The following is a 20,912-nucleotide window of genomic DNA, read 5'->3' as shown; positions in this document are numbered from 1 at the left end:
GTTTGGATTCGTGGGCTTGGCTAAAATAGATGTTAGGCCATCAAACCTGATAACTAATGTGGCTATATGAGGGTGGACTAGCGAGCATCTGGGGGAGCCATCTAATCTGGGATTATTAGCTGCTAGCTACTTCAATCTGGGATTATTAGCTGCTATCTACTCTTTCATTTATATGTAAGCATATGGTTTTAAACTATGTAAAAGAAAACAACGCCCTTACAACAGCTGTTTTCAAGAAAGAAGGGAAGTAATACTGGCTGCCAGTGTATAAGTAAGGTTAATTAATGGTCAAAATGATACAAGTGTTTTCTAGAGCTAACAAACAAAATGTTTTTCACTGCAACTGACACGATATGGTGTTGAGATGCATTAAAGATTTTCTATTTTTGTTTTGAATCAACATTTTAATCGTTATTGGTAAAATAAAAAAACTGGCATTGTGGCGGACACTAGAGGCTATGCCTCTCACCCAGCAGGGCTGTGAGCTGGGGGCGTGGTTTATGTTCCCAGGCTTTCTGGTGCAAGGTTGTTCCTGTTTCAGTTTGGTGTTGGAGCTGAGGAATAAAGTTCAAACTCACCTTCGTCTCCTGTGTTTTTCCTCATCCTGCCAAATTGGTCACCCCGAATTGAACATGTTTGGAGCAGAAGAGGAGTGTAACTCCACTTCGGCCACGCCACCCAAACTCACAGCCGGCCGTTTTCGCTGCGGCTGTGAAGCTCCCAGAATTCTGGCAGAGCAACCCGGCTTCGTGGTTCCAGCATGTTGAGGCGCTGTTCCATCTCCGTGGAATCTCTGCGGACGACTCGAGATACTATTTGGTCGTCGCTGCGCTGGACCAGCAGTCCACACGCTGTGCCATGCAGCTGTTGCGCGCCCCACCCGCAACACGGTAAATACGTCGCCCTCAAACATCTTCTGCTCCGAAGGTACAGCCTATCTGCCGCAGAGAGGGCAGATAGAATCCTTTCTCTATCCGGTTTGGGCGACGGGACGGCTGTGGATCTCATGGACAATATGCTGTCGCTGCTAGGCTCGGACGCAGGTGGGTTCCTTTTCCCCGCACGTTTTCCTGCTCCACTCCCGTCTCCTGTGCGCGCGGCTTTGGCTAACTCCCCGTGTCTGGCCGCTGGTGACTGCCGAGGTTTGGCTGAGGAGGCTGATCGGGTCCTGCTGGCTACCAGACGGTTCTCTGTGCAGAGTGTGGCATCGGAGCCAGCAGTGATGGCTGGAGTGACTGCCCGGAGATGGTGCGGGAGCGGCCACTGTTTCTTCCACCAGCGGTTTGGCAGCAAGGCTAGGCGCTGCGTCTCTCCGTGCACGTTTGAGGCAACGGGAAACTCCAGGGCCAGCGCTCAGTAGCAGCTGTGGGCGCTGGTGAATGTAGTGGGCTGCTCTACATTAAGGACTCAATGTCAGGAAGATGGTTTCTGGTGGACTCCGGCTCGCAAAAGAGCCTGCTCCCTCCAGCTAGCACAGACATATCAGCCGAAGGCGGCGGCCCACAGTTGAGTGCAGCTAACGGTTCGTCCATTGCGATGTTTGGCACAAGGTTGGTGACTGTTTGTTTCCATGGGCGCCATTTCGAGTGGGACTTTGTACTCGCCGCCATTACTGTTCCTATAATCGGCGCGGATTTTCTGTGTGCTAATGGTCTGCTGGTTGATGTTGCAAACCGCCGTTTAATTGATGCTGTGTCTTTCGCCACTTTTCCGTGCGAGCCGTATTACTAAATACGGTGTAGAACATTTCATTCCCACTGTGGGACCACCAGTTTTTGCGCCCACGTGGAGCCTCAAGGCGGTAAAATTGGCTACAGCTAAGGAGGAGTTTGCCACCATGGAGCTTCTGGGTATAGTGAGGCGTTCCAACAGCCCGTGGGCCTCGCCGCTTCACATGGTGCCCAAGGCGGATGGATCGTGGTGGCCTTGCGGTGACTTTCGCCGCCTGAACAACGTCACCGCCAATGTCCGCTATCCCATCCCACACATACAGGACTTTTCCATACGCCTGGCAGGTACCATTATTTTCTGTAAGGTGGACCTGGTGCGCGGCTATCATCAGGTTCCCGTGCACGCAGAGGACGTGCCCAAGACCGCAGTGATCACCCCATTTGGGCTTTTTGAGTTCATGCGCATGGCTTTTGGCTTGAAGGGGACACTGCAAACCTTTCAGAGGCTGATGGACTCAGTGTTGCGTGACCTTGCTTCCGTGTTCGTTTATCTCGACGACATATTAGTGGCCAGTCCGTCAGCTGAAGAGCACCTGGCGCACCTGAAACAGGTTTTCCGTCATCTGGACGAACACGGCCTGATAGTCAACCCGGCCAAGTGTCAATTTGGACTGCCGGTGATTGACTTCTTGGGTCACCGCATTTCGCCGCAAGGCGCGGTCCCGTTGCCTTCTAAGGTGCGAGCGGTGGCGGAATTTCCCCGCCCAGTCTCTGTTAAGGCATTGCAGGAATTCTTGGGCATGGTGAATTTTTATAACCGTTTCCTCCCTCGCGCTGCCCACCTCCTTCAGCCACTTTATGAAGCCCTGCGGCTTAAGAAGGCTAACGACCCTGTCGACTGGACTCCCGAACAGGTCCAGGCCTTTGACGGAGCTAAGTGCGCCCTGGCTAACGCTGCCCTCCACGCCCATCCCACACCCACGGCGTCTATAGCTTTAACAACTGACATGTCTGACATAGCCGTGGGGGCTGTGGTTGAACAGCGTGTGGCAAATGCATGGCTCTCACATCTCCACTCGCATTTTTTAGCCGCAAACTGCGAGGTAGCGAGCGCAAGTACAGCGTTTTTGACCGGGAGTGGCTGGCACTGCACCTTGCAACCCGGCATTTCCGCATCCTGCTGGAGGGTCACTCCTTCACGGCTTATGTGGATCATAAACCGCTGACTTTCGCCATGTCCAAGGTGACTGAGCCGTGGTCTGCTCGTCAGCAGCGCCACCTGGCGGCGATCTCCGAGTTCAGAACGGACATTCAGCACGTGGCCAGGAAGTCCAACCCTGTTGCTGATTTTCTGTCGCGTGTGCTTGTGTGTCCTGTGCACCTCGGTGTGGATTTCTCCGCTATGGCTGCCAACCAGCCCAGCGACCCGGACATCCTTGCCCTTAGGTCAACGCGTACCGGCCTCAAGCTAGAGGATGCTGTGATGCAGGAAGGCAGTACTGCCCTCCTCTGCGATGTCTCCACCGGCCGTCCCCGCCCCGTTGTTCCAGTAGCCTGGCGCCGTCGAGTTTTCGAATCGATTCACTCCCTCTCACACCCTGGTGTTCGGGCGTCGGTGAAGTTGGTCGGTTCCAAGTTCGTCTGGCCTGGCCTCCGCAAGGACGTCAAGGGGTGGGCGGCTGCGTGTGTGGCGTGCCAGCGCGCTAAGGTCCACCAGCACGCTAAGTCGCCCCTCGAACCGTTTCCAATCCCGGCCAGACGTTTCGACCACGTGCATGTGGACCTGGTGGGCCCTCTACCTTCTTCACAGGGCTTTACGCACCTGCTCACAATGGTAGATCGGACCACCAGGTGGCCAGAGGCTGTCCCTCTATCCTCCACAACATCCTCGGACGATGCACATGCGTTTCTTTCCTCCTGGGTCGCACGTTTCGGCACTCCGTCAGATATCACCTCAGACAGAGGCCCCCAGTTTGTGTCAGAGTTCTGGTCGGCACTTGCGCGATCCTTGGGTGTGCAGGTACACCGCACTACCACGTACCACCCTCAGGTTAACGGCTTGTGTGAACGTTTTCACCGGTCCCTACAGGCAGCGCTGCGGTCTCGGATGGTAACTGGGTGGACCGTTGACCTTGGGTTATGCTCGGGTTGCGTTCGGCTCCTAAGGAGGACCTCGACGCTTCGCCCACTGAGCTGGTGCTCGGTCAGCTGCTCTGCGTCCTTTGGGAATTTTTGCCTGGGACTTCCGCTCCTCGACCCCGTCCGGCCGTTTATCCACTTTTGTCCGACAGCACTCGGGTTCCAGGCCCCGTTCACCACTGTTTTCCGCGGTCGTTTGTGCCTGCGGAGCTCATGTCAGCTCATTTTGTTTTTGTACAGCATGATGCTCACCGCTTGCCCCTCCAACCCCCATATGATGGCCCATTTCGGGTTCTTGAGTCGGGTCCTAAGGGTTTTGTGCTGGATATGGGTGGGCGTAGGGAGCGTGTCACGCTTGATAGGTTTAAACCGGCGCACAGGGTGGCAGACGAAGCTGTGTTTCCGGCCCAGGTTCCCCGTCGGGGTCGCCCTCCTTCCAGGACCCCGGCAGTGTCTTCAAAGGTTCAGCATTCTGCTTCTCAGCCGGCACTGGACTGTGTTTCACCTACTGTGTCGGCTGAGGGACGGCGCAGCCGTTATGGCAGGCTGCTTAAGCTTCCAGTGAGAAACTGATTTTCTTTCCAGGAGTCCCTTCTGGGTGTTCGGGGGGAGGCTGTGTGGCGGACACTAGGGGCTATGCCTCTCACCCAGCAGGGCTGTGAGCTGGGGGCGTGGTTTACGTTCCCGGGCTTTCTGGTGCAAGGTTGTTCCTGTTTCAGTTTGGTTTTGGAGCTGAGGAATAAAGTTCAGACTCGCCTTCGTCTCCTGTGTTTTTCCTCATCCTGCCACACCATAACTTTTTCTGCATCACCACTACTAAATATTTGTTGCACTCCCGTTGATTTTTAATTCTGCTTTGACACATTTCGGCCTCTTGAATGTGAGATCCTTTTTTTTTTAGGGAATAGAGAGGGAAGTGTAAGAAATGGAAACGGATGTCCCGCTGTGGCGACCCCTAACGGAAGCAGCCGAAAGTAGTAGCAGTAATAGAGGGGGAAGTGTTTTTCTCCTTGAATGTGGATGAAACTCTTGAGGAAATGATGTGAGCAACGCCCAAGCCATTTCACAATGCCTTTTGGGAACATGTGACTTGAGTTTGACTTCAGATGCCCACAAAATGGCTCTTTTTAAAATCTCATCTCAGGTTACTGCATGAGCTAATACATCCTCTTGTCACAAACAACCGTCAACTCCCTAAATCAGAACCGCCTTCTACTACCATAGTCAGCATTCATACAGTAGGCTGAACTGTTCAGGACATTCTGCACTGCTGGGAGTTACACCGCCCCTGGTGGACAACAACATCATCTGCAACAAAGACATCCACCCAAGGAGGAACAAATCCTACAGGTTGCAAATGGAACTAAAGGAGGAATATCCATGATTAGTGACAGTAAGGGCCACCACAGCGCTACCTCCTGGTCAAATCGAAACTCCTCCACCTACAGTCATTATATATATGCAGGGTAACTCCTGATATAAAATGATGGCCTAGGCCGCTCTGGTGGCCGAGCGGAATAAACCGCCATTCTTGCAATCCGCTCGTCATGTGGCTGGGAGGTTCGTATCCCAGACTCGCCGTAATCGGTCACGGCCAGAGCGTCCACGGGGTAAGGCATTTATTAGGCCACCCTTACCCGAGGGATAGTCGGTGTAGATTGGTGTCGTGTTGGGGGACTCGTCGTTCTCCAGCGACCCCTCTGGCCCACCCGGGCGCCTGCAGCCAAGCAACTGAAAGCATTCTCCCAACGCCTCCATCGCGGCCTGAAGGCGATGCAATCCATGCGAGGCTTCAGCGTGTAAAATAGCGAGAGCAGCCGACACGAATTTGAAGGAAGCTGGTGTAACGACTATCTCCTTCCTGTGGAAACGTGAGCCAGGAGAGTCATTCGACAAGAGTTCCGGTCATATGCCATTGGGTTAATCGGGTGGGATAAGGGGAAAAACTAGAAATAATTTTATTCTTTTAAATGATGGCCTACAGAGAGCATAGATATCTAGATCAGCGTGGGATGATAGCAGTTGTTGTAACCGCTTGTACGAGTATGGATATGTGTTTAGGCCTTGTTGGAAGGCCACTAAAGAAAGGTGAGATGAATGATGTTTCTGTAAATATGCAGTACAATTTGGGAAACAGTATATACGGGAATCATTTGATAATACATGCACTAACAGATGTCATCCGATTATTCCACTTCTGAAAACAGCAGATCTTACAGTTAAACAAAAACCTGTTGGTCAGGATGGGGTTATTAAGTTAAGCTAACACTGACAGTATTTGATTGGAATGACAGATAAACTGGGAAATATCTACAAATGCTCATGTGTATTAACAGATGTCATTACTGCTTTAGCCTACACCATTTTCAGTCTGCTTTGCATCCAAAGTCTGGGTTTGCTGATTCTATTCATAATTAGTTACAATATTACAATGCTACAATGTTACAGTGTTACAATGTTACAACGTTAGTTTCATTTAGCAGACGCTTTTACACAAAGCGACGTACATCTGAGAGTTAACACAACAAGGATCTAGTCAGGAGGCGACAACACACATAGGTGCCAAAAAAGTAGATTCAGGTCTGATAGGACATGCTAGGTGTTAACAGGCAGTAAACAAAGGCAAAGCATAGGGTGCATAGTAGCTTCTTTTTTATTATTATTAATACCATCACGTGTGGAGGTGTTGGACAGAGTAGATAACTAATGATTGTTTTTATTATTATTATTGTGACCAGTATGTAGCTGGTGCTCCCAGTATTATTATTATTATTATTATTAATATTATTGTGACCAGAATCTAGCTGGTTATTCCATTATTATTATTATCATCATTACTGTGACCAGTATCTAGCTGGTGCTTCCATTATTATTATTATTATTATCATCATTACTGTGACCAGTATCTAGCTGGTGCTTCCATTATTATTATTATTATTATCATCATTATTGTGACCAGTATCTAGCTGGTGCTTCCATTATTATTATTATTATTATTATTATAATCATTATTGTGACCAGTATCTAGCTGGTGTTTCCATTATCTTTATTATTATTATTATTGTTATTATTATTATTATTATTGTGACCAGTATCTAGCTGGTGCTTCAGTATTATTATTATTATCATCATTATTGTGACCAGTAGCTAGCTGGTGCTTCAGTATTATTATTATTATCGTCATTGTTGTGACCAGTATCTAGGTGGTGCTTCAGTATTATTATTATTATCACCATCATTATTGTGACCAGTATCGAGCTGATGCTTCAGTATTATTATTATCATTATTATTATTATTATTATTATTATTATTGTGACCAGTATCTACATGGTGCTTCCAGTATTATCATTATTATTATAATCATTATTGTGACCAGTATCTAGCTGGTGCTTCAGTATTATTATTATTATCATCATTATTGTGACCAGTATCTAGCTGGTGCTTCCAGTATTATCATTATTATTATCATCATTATTGTGACCAGTATCTAGCTGGTGCTTCAGTATAATTATTATTATTATTATCATCATCATTGTGACCAGTATCTAGCTGGTGCTTCCAGTAGTATTATTATTATTATTATCATCATTACTGTGACCAGTATCTAGCTCGTGTTTCCAGTATTATTATTATCATCATTATTGTGACCAGTAATCTAGCTGGTGCTTGAGTATTATTATTATTATCATCATTGTGACCAGTATCTAGCTGGTGCGTCAGTATTATTATTATTATTATCATCATTATTGTGACCAGTGTCTAGCTGGTACTTCCAGTATTATTATTATCATCATCATCATTATTGTGACCAGTATGTAGCTGGTGCTTCAGTATTATTATTACAAACCCCAGTTCCAATTAAGTTGGGACGCTGTGTAAAACGTAAATAAAAACAGAATACAATGATTTGCAAATCCTTTTCGACCTATATTCAATTGAATACACTACAAAGACAAGATATTTAATGTTCAAACTGATAAAACTTTATTTTGTTTTTTTGCAAATATTCACTCATTTTGAATTTGATGCCTGCAACATGTTCCAAAAAAGATTGGACAGGGGCATGTTTACCACTGTGTTACGTCACCTTTTCTTTTAACAACACTCAATAAGCGTTTGGGAACTGAGGACACTAATTGTTGAGGCTTTGTAGGTGGAATTCTTTCCCATTCTTGCTTGATGTACGACTTCAGTTGCTCAACAGTCCGGGGTCTCTGTTGTTGTATTTTGTGCTTCATAATGTGCCACACATTTTCAATGGGAGACAGGTCTGGACTACAGGCAGGCCAGTCTAGACACATGGGTCAAAATCCAAACACAAGAGGTGCAAGTGTTTACCAAACACATCAACTCAGTGGACAAGAACATTAAGTTCACAAGGGAAGACGTAAAGAACAACAGTTTGCCCTTCTTGGACTGTGACGTCCACATTGGGGAAGACAGGAGCCTCCACATTGGGGTTTACATGAAACTTACACACACAGACCAATATCTATTTTTCTACTTACACCACCCGCTGGAACACAAACTGAGCGTCATCAGAACTTTGCAACACAGAGCTGACAATGTGCCCAGCAGCACTCAGGCCCAACGAGAAGAATATAAACACCTGAGGGGAGCTTTAAAAACCTGCGGCTACCCCAGTTGGACCTTTGTGAAAACTGCAACACGTTCCAAAAAGACCAACCAGGTGAGCGATGAGGAGAAAAGGAACAGAAGGAATAGCACAGTCATCCCATATGTTTCCGGGGTCTCCGAGAAACTCCGGAGAATTTTCAACAAACACCGCATCCCGATATACTTCAAACCCAGCAACACACTCCGACAAAGACTGGTTCATCCCAGACTGTGTACCACACACCCGAAAAAGCAATCTGGTGTATGCTGTACAATGCAACGAGGGTTGCACTGACCTATACATAGGAGAAACCAAACAACCACTACACAAACGGATGGCCCAACACAGAAGGTCAAACTCATCAGGACAAAACTCAGCAGTCTATCTACACCTAAAGGAGAAGACACACTCCTTCGAGGACAGCAACGTACACATTTTGGACAGAGAAGATAGATGGTTTGAAAGAGGGGTGAAGGAAGCCATCTATGCAAAACTGGAAAAACCATCCCTCAACAGAGGAGGAGGTCTGCGACACCACCTATCTCCCACTTACAATGCCGTCCTTTCATCTCTACCCAGGAGACTCAAGAAGCCAAGCCTCCAAGAACAACAGTCGGTCACTAAAGGCTCCAACGACTCTAATGACCACTGAATAATGAAGTCAAAACTAACACCCTCAACGACCGTCGCTGCAAAACAAATGTAAATCAATACCTCCGATGGCGACGTGCCCGGCTGGACATCGGAGCACAGGAGAGCCACGCATATCATCAATAGCTCCGATAACGACGGGGGCGGCCAAACATTGGTACACAAAAGAGCCACTCATATCTATGGCTCTATTAGCGACGGGCGTTGGTAAACATCGGATCACAAAGAGCCACGCATATCAATAGCTCTGGCAATAACTCCTAGAGGATAAATTCTGAGTCTCATCACCAGCCAGTCAGACGAGCTTGGTCTAGTCAGAAAGGCATGAGCTGAGGAAGCCTCTCGGATGAGAAGGCGAAACGTCTTCACGGATATTTACCAAGTCCAGTTGCACTTGATTCAACTCCTTTGGATAACCATGACCTGGATGAATGAGAACATTCACAGACACAATCATTATTGTGACCAGTATCTAGCTGGTGCTTCCAGTATTATTATTATTATCATCATTATTGTGACCAGTATCTAGCTGGTGCTTCAGTATTATTATTACTAATATCATTATTGTGACCAGTATCCAGCTGGTGCTTCCAGTATTATTATTATAATCATCATTATTGTGACCAGTATCTAGCTGGTGCTTCAGTATTATTATTATTATTATTATTATCATCATTATTGTGACCAGTATCTAGCTGGTGCTTCAATAGTAGTATTATTATTATTGTGGCAGGATGAGGAAAAACACAGGAGACGAAGGCGAGTTTGAACTTTATTCCTTAGCTCCAAAAACCAAACTACAACAGCAACAACCTTCGACCAGAGAGCCCGGGAACATAAACCACGCCCCCAGCTCACAGCTCTGCTGGGTGAGAGGCATAGCCCCTAGTGTCCGCCAAACAGCCCCCCCCCCCGAACACCCAGAAGGGACTCCTGGAAAGAAAATCAGTGTCTCACTGGAGGCTTAAGCAGCCTGCCATAACGGCTGCGCCGTCCCTCAGCCGAAACAGTAGGTGAAACACAGTCCAATGCCGGCTGAGAAGCAGAATGCTGAACCCCTGAAGACACTGCCGGGGTCCTGGAAGGAGGGCGACCCCGATGGGGAACCTGGACCGGAAACACAACTTCGCCTGCCACCCTGTGCGCCGGTTTAAGCCTATCAAGCGTGACACGCTCCCTACGCCCACCCATATCCAGCACAAAACCATTAGGACCCGTCTCAAGAACCCGAAATGGGCAATCGTATGGGGGTTGGAGGGGCGAGCGGTGAGCATCATGCCGTACAAAAACAAAACGAGCAGATATCAGCTCCGCAGGCACGAACGACTGCGGAAAACAGTGGTGAACGGGGCCTGGACACAAAAGGATATCGGACACAAAAGGATAAACGGCTGGACGGGGTCGAGGAGCGGAACTACCATGCAAAAATTCCCCAGGGACGCGGAGCGGCTGACCGAGCACCAGCTCAGCGGGCGAAGCGTCGAGGTCCTCCTTAGGAGCCGAACGCAACCGGAGCATAGCCCAAGGTAAACAATCCACGCAGTTACCATCCCAGAGCGCAGCGCACAGCGCTGCCTTGAGCAACCTGTGAAAACGTTCACACAAGCCGTTAGCCTGCAGGTGATACGCGGTGGTGCGGTGTACCTGCACACCCAAGGATCGCGCAAGTGCCGACCAGAGCTCTGACACGAACTGGGGGCCCCTGTCTGAGGTGATATCTGATGGAGTGCCGAAACGTGCGACCCGGGAGGAAAGAAACGCGCGGGCAAAGTCCGAGGATGTTGTGGAGGACAGAGGGACAGCCTCTGGCCACCTGGTGGTCCGATCTACCATTGTGAGCAGGTGCGTAAAACCCTGTGAAGAAGGTAGAGGGCCCACCAGGTCCACATGCACGTGGTCGAAACGTCTGGCCGGGATCGGAAACGGTTCGAGGGGCAATTTAGTGTGCTGGTGGACCTTAGCGCGCTGGCACGCCATACATGCAGCCGCCCACCCCTTGACGTCCTTGCGGAGGCCAGGCCAAACGAACTTGGAACCAACCAACTTCACAGACGCCCGAACTCCAGGGTGCGAGAGGGAGTGAATCGATTCGAAAACTCGACGGCACCAGGCTACTGGAACAACGGGGCGGGGACGGCAGGTGGAGACATCGCAGAGGACGGCAGGACTGCCTTCCTGCATCACAGCATCCTCTAGCTTGAGGCCGGTACACGCTGACCTAAGGGCAAGGATGTCCGGGTCGCTGGGCTGGTCGGCAGCCATAGCGGAGAAATCCACAACGAGGTGCATGGGACACACGAGCACACGCGATAGACAATCAGCAACAGGGTTGGACTTCCCAGCCACATGCTGAATGTCCGTTCTGAACTCGGAGATGGCCGCCAGGTGGCGCTGCTGACGAACAGACCACGGCTCAGTCACCTTGGACATGGCGAAAGTCAGCGGTTTATGATCCACATAAGCCGTGAAGGAGCGACCCTCCAGCAGGATGCGGAAATGCCGGGTTGCAAGGTGCAGTGCCAGCAACTCCCGGTCAAAAACGCTGCACTTGCGCTCGCTATCTCGCAGTTTGCGGCTAAAAAATGCGAGTGGCTGCCACGCATTCACCACACGCTGTTCAACCACAGCCCCCACGGCTATGTCAGACGCATCGGTTGTTAAAGCTATGGACGCCATGGGTGTGGGATGGGCAAGGAGGGCAGCGTTAGCCAGGGCGCACTTAGCTCCGTCAAAGGCCTGGACCCGTTCGGGAGTCCAGTCGACAGGGTCATTACCCTTCTTAAGCCGCAGGGCTTCCTAAAGTGGCTGAAGGAGGTGAGCAGCGCGAGGGAGGAAACGGTTATAGAAATTCACCATGCCCAAGAATTCCTGCAATCCCTTAACAGAGACTGGGCGGGGAAATTCCGCCACCGCTTGCACCTTAGAAGGCAATGGGACCGCGCCTTGCGGCGAAATGCAGTGACCCAAGAAGTCAATCACCGGCAGTCCAAACTGACAATTGGCCGGGTTGACTATCAGGCCGTGTTCGTCCAGACGACGGAAAACCTGTTTCAGGTGCGCCAGGTGCTCTTCAGCTGACGGACTGGCCACTAATATGTCATCGAGATAAACGAACACGAAAGCAAGGTCACGCAACACCGAGTCCATCAGCCTCTGAAAGGTTTGCGCTGCCCCCTTCAAGCCAAAAGGCATCCGCATGAACTCAAAAAGCCCAAATGGGGTGATCCCTGCGGTCTGGTGGAAGAAACAGAGGCTGCTCCCGCGCCGTCTCCGGGCAGTCACTCCAGCCACCACCGCCGGGTCCGCGTCCTCCGACGCCGGCTGCAGAGGCCGTCTGGGAGCCAGCAGGAGCCGATCGGCCTCCTCAGCCAAACCTCGGCAGTCACCAGCGGCCAGACACGGGGAGTTAGCCAAAGTCGCGCGCACAGGAGACGGGAGCTGGAGCAGGAAAACGTGCGGGAAAAGGAACCCACCTGCGTCCAAGCCTAGCAGCGCCAGCATATTGTCCATGAGATCCACAGCCGTCCCGTCGCCCAAACCGGATAGGGAAAGGATCCTATCTGCCCTCTCTGTGGCAGATAGGCTGTACCTCCGGAGCAGAAGATGTTTGAGGGCGACGTATTTACCGTGTTGCGGGGGGGCGCGCAACAGCTGCATGGCCCGGCGTGTGGACTGCTGGTCCAGCGCAGCGACAACCAAATAGTTTCTGGAGTCGTCCGCGGAGATTCCACGCAGGTGGAACAGCGCCTCGACATGTTGGAACCACGAAGCTGGGTCGCTCTGCCAGAACTCTGGGAGCTTCACAGCCGCGACGAGAACGGCCGGCTGTGAGAGTTGGGGCGGCGTGGCCGAAGTGGATTCACACTCTTCTTCTGCTCCAAACATGTTCAATTCGGGGTCACCAATGTGGCAGGATGAGGAAAAACACAGGAGACGAAGGCGAGTTTGAACTTTATTCCTCAGCTCCAAAAACCAAACTACAACAGGAACAACCCTGCACCAGAGAGCCCGGGAACGTAAACCACGCCCCCAGCTCACAGCCCTGCTGGGTGAGAGGCATAGCCCCTAGTGTCCGCCACATTATCATTATTGTGACCAGTATCCAGCTGGTTTTTCCTGTATCATTATTATTATTATTATTATCATCATTATTGTGATCAGTATCTAGCTGGTCTTTCCGGTATTATTATTATTATCCTCATTATTGTGACCAGTATCTAGCTGGTGCTTCCAGCATCCAGCCATGTGATTTCAGAGGAGCAACAGCCTCTTCTGTTTCACCAACAGCTGTTTATTCTTAAACTTTGTGTGAAATACACAGATCTGTTTATTGCTTTGGCCTGTTCCCTTTCTTCCAAGCCCCCCCCCCCACACACACACACACACACACTTTTCCTCCCCAATTGTACCTGGCCAATCACCCTGCTCTCTGAGCCATCCCGGTCGCTGTCCCCCCTCCCCCACCAATGTGAGGAGGGCTGCAGACTACCATACATGTGGTGTCGCCAGCCGCCTCTTTTCACCTGACAGTGAGAACTTTCACCAGGGGGACGTGGCACATGGGGGGATCACGATATTCCCCCCCGACCCCCCCCAACAAGTGACCAGAGCAGGCGCTAGTGCAGCGACCAGGACACATACCCACATCCAGTTTCCCACCCGCAGCCACGGCCAATTGTGTCTGTATCTGTGTCTGTGTCTGTGTCTGTAGGGACGCCCGACCAAGCCAGAGGCAACACGGGGATTCGAACCAACTACATCCCTGTGTTGGTAGGCAACAGAATAAACTGCCACGCCAACGGGACGCCCCTTCCTTCCATATGTTGATGCGCTTGGCTTAATGATACTGAGGGCAACATGTCACTATTCAGGTAAAGGTATAGTTACAGTAATTACAATATTATTTCAAGTTATTATTACTATTACCATCACCACAAATACTTTCCTGTTCACTCAGTCATGTAAACATGTCTTTATTGTCTTTATCTCCCTGAGCGAGGTGTCCCTCCCCACCAGCGTATTGGTAGGGGGAACACTGAATTTTTTTTGGAGGGGGGGGGCGTGAAATAAGAGGACAGGGACGTCAGCCCTCTTGAAAAAGAGGAAATAGGTGTACTTACCAATGTAAAGGTCTGTGCTGGCTGGTACAGGAACTGCCATACACACATACATATCCGACTGAAAAAGAAGATCACACAGGATGTCCCCTGGTTACTACATCAGGTACGCTTTCAATGTTTAAAATACTTTTAGCAGTGAAACAATTTGAAAAATACAGATTTGTCCCTTCGAGCATATCATCGGGCTGCCATTAAGTGAGTTCAGAAACTTTGCCTTACACTGTATTTTTCTTTTCCAAGGTCAGTCTAGACAAAATAATACTGCTGTTATACACTACAAAGAAATGAAACACAACCTTATATCACGCAGAGTATTGACATCCTCCCAGTCAGACACTGACCTCCTCATCTTTACAGAGGGAAGACACATCAGGGCTGAGTAAACCCCCCCCCTCTTTGCTAATTTTACATGAACAGTATTAGTACTAAATGTTTGCCAGCTGGCATTGTTATCCTTTAGGATGTCAGTTGTCTCTTGTGTCTCGTCTACGAGTCTACTGTCTCGTAAGTCCCACACAGTGGCTCTACTGTGGATCATGGCATCTGCACGGTTCTATGCTGGAGCTAGGGAATGGTGTGTAATTAAAGCCACATCTAGCTTCCAGTGTGGAAAGACAGCGGAGCGGACTCACGTGTGTAGCGACTTCACCCAGTACAGTACCCAGCGGCTTCACCCAGTACAGTACCCAGCAGCTTCACCCAGTACAGACTACGCAGTGTCTTCGTCCACATCTATGTCTGCGTCTAAGTTTGTGTCATTATGTGAAGTTTCTATTTTATTTTTTTCTGTTTAATGGCTGGGAGAGCTGCCGTTGGATCAGCTGAGATGTTTGCAGCGGCCTCACCCAGTACCGGTGTGGGAAGATGGCGGCACGAATTCACATTTGCGGCGGCCTCACCCAGTACCGTCCATGCAGTGTCTTTGTCCACGTCTGCATCTAAGTTTGTCTTCATTTGATGGCTGGGAGAGCTGGCGCTGGATCGGCTTGGAGAGCTTGGTCTGCTGTGTCCTGTGGGCCCAGGGACCACGGCCCTGCCTGGAACTGCACCCGAGGGGAAACACTGAGGCGGTCTTGCGGCGGCCTCACCTAGCATCAACTGTGCAGTGTTTTTGTCTGCGTCTGTGTTGTCGTGTGGCGTGTGGCGTGTGGGGAGGTGTGTTGAGGGTGTCTGGCTGGGAGAGCTGGTGTTGGATCGGCTGGGGGAGCCAGGTCTGCTAAGTCTGGTGGGCCAAGAGACCGCGGCCCGGAAGCACTGAGGGCGGTCTGACAGGATGCAGAAGCGGGGCAGGCTAAGCTAACTGCTAGCCCTGCAGACCGGCAGGTCTGACAGTCATCCTGGCTGGCGTTGGTTCTCTGGACGGTGGAGTTTTTGGACCGTGATGCACTGAGTGGACTGTGTTGTTAACTGTTTTGTTTTTTGTTGCTTTGTTCTCTCCATTTTTGTTTGATTTTGGTAGTGTCGTTTTTGGAAATTGGGATGAGTTTTTATCTTTTGTGTTGCACTGCTGTGAGCTGGGTGAAATAAAGTTTCCTTTCTTTTGTGTACACACGTACATGATAGAAATGACAACAAATTGTTCTTGATCATTGATCCCCTTCTAGACAAAAATACAACCTATCCCTTTTTCCATGCATGAGTCATTGTTGGATGAGTCACAACCTTGCATAGAGACTAGTGATAGCACAGCTTCCCTTCCCCCTCAACAAACACACCAGGACTGTCAGACATACACCCTTACAAAGTCACGGAAATGTTAAATATGCACAGAACACACACATGTGCACACACATATGCACATTTAGGTCCAATACACAAACTTCCCAGACCAGATATATTGACCCACAACATTGAAACGTTGTTGGCTAACAGCTTGTTTTTGCCACCAGAACAGCCCCTGGGTGCTCTTTGTGAAAGGATGAAAGATGTGAGGTGAAGAGGGGAAAACAGACACACCTGCTTGTCTCTGTCAAAATCTCAATCGCCAGACAGTCTTGCAGTACCCTCAGTGCAGAGTCTAAATTACTGTCGGAGTTATTTCAAGCCACACAAAAACAGCAGGAGTGCCACATTCTGCATAAATGCAGAGGAGGAACTAACGCACATGCTCTTCATGAAAACTACTCTGAACAGCAAGGGGGCATACTCCCCGATAACAACCCCGAAAGATGTAAGCGCTATCAAGTGAGCTAAGCCTGAATACCAACAGATCATTTTTTAAACTCAAATGAATTGCATTTCATTGCCAGTGAGTTAAGTCTGTTTTACAGGTCAACATTCAGACTATTCCTGCGAGCTAACCAGAACAGCCTCAAGGACATTTTGTACAGACATTCAGTTCAACGATTAAAAAACTATTACCCTGCTGGGTTATAGGCTTCCTGACCGTATGCAGTATGCACTATATACAATATTTGCAGATCAGGCACTGGTGGTAGAATAGGATGAATAGGACATGTTATATATGAGTGTGTGATGTTTGCGGATGACATTGTGATCTGTAGCAAGAGTAGCATGCAGGTGGAGGAGAGTCTGGAGAGGTGGAGGTATGCACTGGAGAGAAGAGGAATGAAAGTCAGCAGGAGCAAGACAGAATACATACGCGTGAATGAGAGGGAGGACAGTGGAATGGTGAGGATGCAAGGAGTAGAGGTGACGAATTCATATGAGTTTAAATACATAGGGCCAACTGTCCAAAGTAACGGGGAGTGCAGGAGAGAGGTGAAGAAGAGAGGGCAGGCAGGGTGGAGTGGGTGGAGAAGAGTGTCAGGAGTAATTTGTGACAGAAGGGTACAAGCAAGAGTTAAAGGGAAGGTTTACAAGATGGTTGTGAGACCAGTTATGTTATATGGTTTGGAGACAGTGGCACTGATGATGATAAGATTTTCATTGGGAGTGATGAAAAAGAACAGGATTAGGAACGAGTATATTAGAGGGACAGCTCAAGTTGGACGGTTTGGAGACAAAGCAAGAGCGACAAGATTGAGATGGCTTGGACATGTGTGGAGGAGAGATACTGGGTATAGTGGGAGAAGGATGCTGAATATGGAGCTGCCAGGGAAGAGGAGAAGAGGAAGGCCAAAGAGGAGGTTTATGGATGTGGTGAGGGAGGACATGCAGGTGGCTGGTGTGACAGAAGAAGATGCAGAGGACAGGAAGAGATGGAAACGGATGATCTGCTGTGGCGCCCCCTAACGGGAGCAGCCAACAGTAGTAGTAGTAGTAGCAGTAGCAGTAGTGGTAGCAGTAGAGATATATGAGTGTGTGATAGTCTAGTGTCTGGTAAAAGAGCCACTAACTCACCCCTGTGGGGACGACCCCGGGCATCCGGATGTCCAGAGAGAAATTGTAGGAGTTTTTTACGACTACTGGCTGCCTTGCCATGCACTCATTTGAATACAACGAAGCACCTTGAGACCTTGGTGAGAAAGAGATTTAGTATTTGATTTATTTCTTATATTAACACACATACTGCATAACAAATCAAACAATCAATCACCTGACCAACCAACATGTTTTAGTGAGTTACGAAGTACAAAAAAGCAGTAAATTCAAAGTAGATAGGATTTTTTTTTATTTTGAGAATTTATTTACTTTTTTTTGGCTTTTCCCCCTCTTTTTCTGCCCAACTGTACTTGGCCAATTACCCCACTCTTCCGAGCCATCCCGGTCTCTGCTCCACCCCCTCTGCTGATCCGGGGAGGGCTGCAGACTACCACATGCCTCCTCCCATACATGTGGAGCTGCCAGCCACTTCTTTTCACCCGACAGTGAGGAGTTTAACCAGGGGGACGTAGTGCATGGGAGGATCACGCTATTCCCCCCAGTTCCCCCTTCCACCCGAACAGGCGCCCCGACCAACCAGAGGAGACGCTAGTGCAGCGACAAGGACACATACCCACATCTGGCTTCCCACCCACAGACACAGCCAATTGTGTCAGTAGGGATGCCCCACCAAGCCGGAGGTAACACAGGGATTCTAACTGGCAATCCCCGTGTTGGTAGGCAACAGAATAGACAGCCACGCTACCTGGATGCCCTTATTTTTAGAATGTAAACCTGTACTGACTCAGAAGAGCTTCCCTTCAATCCCAGTTTTCTAAGGAAAGAATAAGTGGCACACAGCTCTGTCCAGTACAGTGTCCACGTCAGTCACTATCTAAACTAAAACCAGTACGGTGTCCACGTCAGTCACTATCTAAACTAAGCCCAGTACAGTTTCCACGTCAGTCACTATCTAAACTAAGTCCAGTACAGTTTCCACGTCAGTCACTATCTAAACTAAATCCAGTACAGTGTCCACGTCAGTCACTATCTAAACTAAGTCCAGTACAGTGTCCACGTCAGTCACTATCTAAACTAAGGCCAGTACAGTGTCCACGTCAGTCACTATCTAAACTAAGGCCAGTACAGTGTCCACGTCAGTCACTATCTAAACTAAGTCCAGTACAGTGTCCGTGTCAGTCACTATCTAAACTAAGTCCAGTACAGTGTCCATGTCAGTCACTATCTAAACTAAGTCCAGTACAGTGTCCACGTCAGTCACTATCTAAACCAGTGGTTCTCAACCTTTTTGGGGTTCTGGACCCCTTGCGTATTTTTGATCTACCCTGAGGACCCCTCCACCTGATCTTGGGGGAGGGGGGTTGCAATTTGATAGAAACAATAGAAACTGCATTTTAAATTGCATTATAGCATTTATTCACTCTTTGGGGCAAAAATAAGAGCTTTCAGTTGTAACTTAGATATACTTAACAAAACAGAATTCTTATGCAGTAACTTTCAGATATATGTAACAACAGAATTTTTATGCAGTAACTTTTAACAATGTAAACGGGAGCGAGATCTCTTATTAAAATATAATAAATTACACATGTGAAACAGATGTAATTAGAGAAAAAAAGTCCTGTTACCCTTTATAGTTTAGGTAGATAAAGGTCTCAGTCACATTTGAGTAAAATAATCCTATTTCTATAAATGTCATAGGATCTTTTTTTAAAAGATATTTTATTTTCACGGACCCCTTGCAATTACACCACGGACCACTATGGGTCCGCGGACCCCCGGTTGAGAAACACTGATCTAAACTAAGTCCAGTACAGTGTCCACGTCAGTCACTATCTAAACTAAGACCAGTACAGTGTCCATGTCAGTCACTATCTAAACTAAGGCCAGTACAGTGTCCACGTCAGTCACTATCTAAACTAAGTCCAGTACAGTGTCCACTTCAGTCACTATCTAAACTAAGTCCAGTACAGTGTCCACGTCAGTCACTATCTAAACTAAGACCAGTACAGTGCCCACGTCAGTCACTATCTAAACTAAGTCCAGTACAGTGTTCACGTCAGTCACTATCTAAACTAAGGCCAGCACAGTGTTCACATTAGTCACTATCTAAACTAAGTCCAGTACAGTGTCCACGTCAGTCACTATCTAAACTAAGTCCAGTACAGTGTCCACGTCAGTCACTATCTAAACTAAGTCCAGTACAGTGTCCACGTCAGTCACTATCTAAACTAAGAAATATGAGCCGAATCCTACCTTTTAAACCTGTAATGGGCATTTTCAACATCCAGGCCACTACTTGAACAGATGAATAGTAGAAACGCGATACAACAGCAGTTGATTCCCATCTTGCCTGCAGCTAGCAGAGCGTAGCTGCTGGTGCTGCTGCTGCTGGTGTGGAGGAGTGGTCGGTGCTGCTTAGCTACAGCTGAGAGAGCCACGTTAATAGGTCCCACATGCAGCAGCAAGCTTTTGACCGGTGTTGATTGAGTCCAGATCAAGCACTTGTTCAGCAGTGGCAGAGGCAAGGGCAGAATGAGGAGAAGCCTGTCGCTGCGTGGCCTGTTTTGGCAGGGTCACAGGTAATGTTTTTGTTAGCCTTCCTCTATGGCTGGACTTAGATGCAGAACTATTCTTTAACTAGCACTTACTTTTTTCCAACACCACTTGTGTGTTTTTCTTTCAGAAATAGTTATTACACACTGCAGAGAAAGGTGGGAAAGATGTGAGGTGAAGAGTCCGTCCAATGGTTTCTACTCTCACTGCCTCTCCCAGGGAGAGGAAGAGATGGTTGGGTTCAAATGAATAAAGACACAATTGGTAGGTAGCATCTGCTGACTTTCACACACTCCACTGGCACCTTGAGGAGAAATGTCCTTATTCTCGGCTCCTTACAGGTAAGCCGGTACAAAAGGCCCCGTCTCAAGTCAAAACCTGTAAAAATTAAGACAGAAAAAACAGATGCATCTGTGAGAGGAATGATTATGTAGACAAACGCACCACTGATAAGAACTACATATGAAATATATGCGACTGCTGTGATCATGAAGCACTTTGTATCGTCACTCATGACAGGTTCTACTCTTATGGGGTACTGGAATCATTAAAGGGACATGAAATTGACATAAAATCCTTGTTTCCACCTCCTCTGCATTTTTGAAAGTAGCAGACTTTTGGGTGGAGGAATGATGGTGGAGATGGGGAGTTGAGTAGTATGATTGACAGCAACCTTATGAAGTTTAAATGGCCATAACTTGGTGAAAATTATCTTGAAAAAAAACTTTTTTTAACTTTATTCCTTGGTTCATCCTGCATCTATCTATGTAAGACATGCCCATTTTTGTTTCCTTGATTGTCCATCATTTTTAATTGTTACGATTATCATCATGGGTCCAACCACATATAGAGCTGGAACCCTTTTGAAATTG

The 20,912-nt window shown here is 48.4% G+C and overlaps 1 protein-coding gene across 3 annotated transcripts in view; it reads right to left on the bottom strand.

The window, feature by feature from the left end:
• The window catches only part of pam (peptidylglycine alpha-amidating monooxygenase), a 303,428-nt gene that overhangs the window by 260,905 nt on the left and 21,611 nt on the right, over positions 1-20,912 (bottom strand). For 2 of the 3 annotated variants that reach the window (XM_056290498.1, XM_056290499.1), the window contains exons 2-4: positions 19,741-20,418; positions 17,503-17,617; positions 14,200-14,257 (exon numbers count right to left, since the gene is read on the bottom strand). In XM_056290498.1, coding sequence (XP_056146473.1) covers positions 14,200-14,257; positions 17,503-17,617; positions 19,741-19,832 — 265 coding nt within the window. In that variant the 5' untranslated portion in view covers positions 19,833-20,418. The remainder of the gene's footprint in view (positions 1-14,199; positions 14,258-17,502; positions 17,618-19,740; positions 20,419-20,912) is intronic. The other variant, XM_056290496.1, reaches the window with a different exon arrangement.

Source organism: Lampris incognitus, chromosome 12 (assembly GCF_029633865.1).
Source record: "Lampris incognitus isolate fLamInc1 chromosome 12, fLamInc1.hap2, whole genome shotgun sequence".
In the NCBI taxonomy this organism is placed as follows: Eukaryota; Metazoa; Chordata; class Actinopteri; order Lampriformes; family Lampridae; genus Lampris; species Lampris incognitus.
This window is presented reverse-complemented; position numbering and strand designations above follow the sequence as displayed.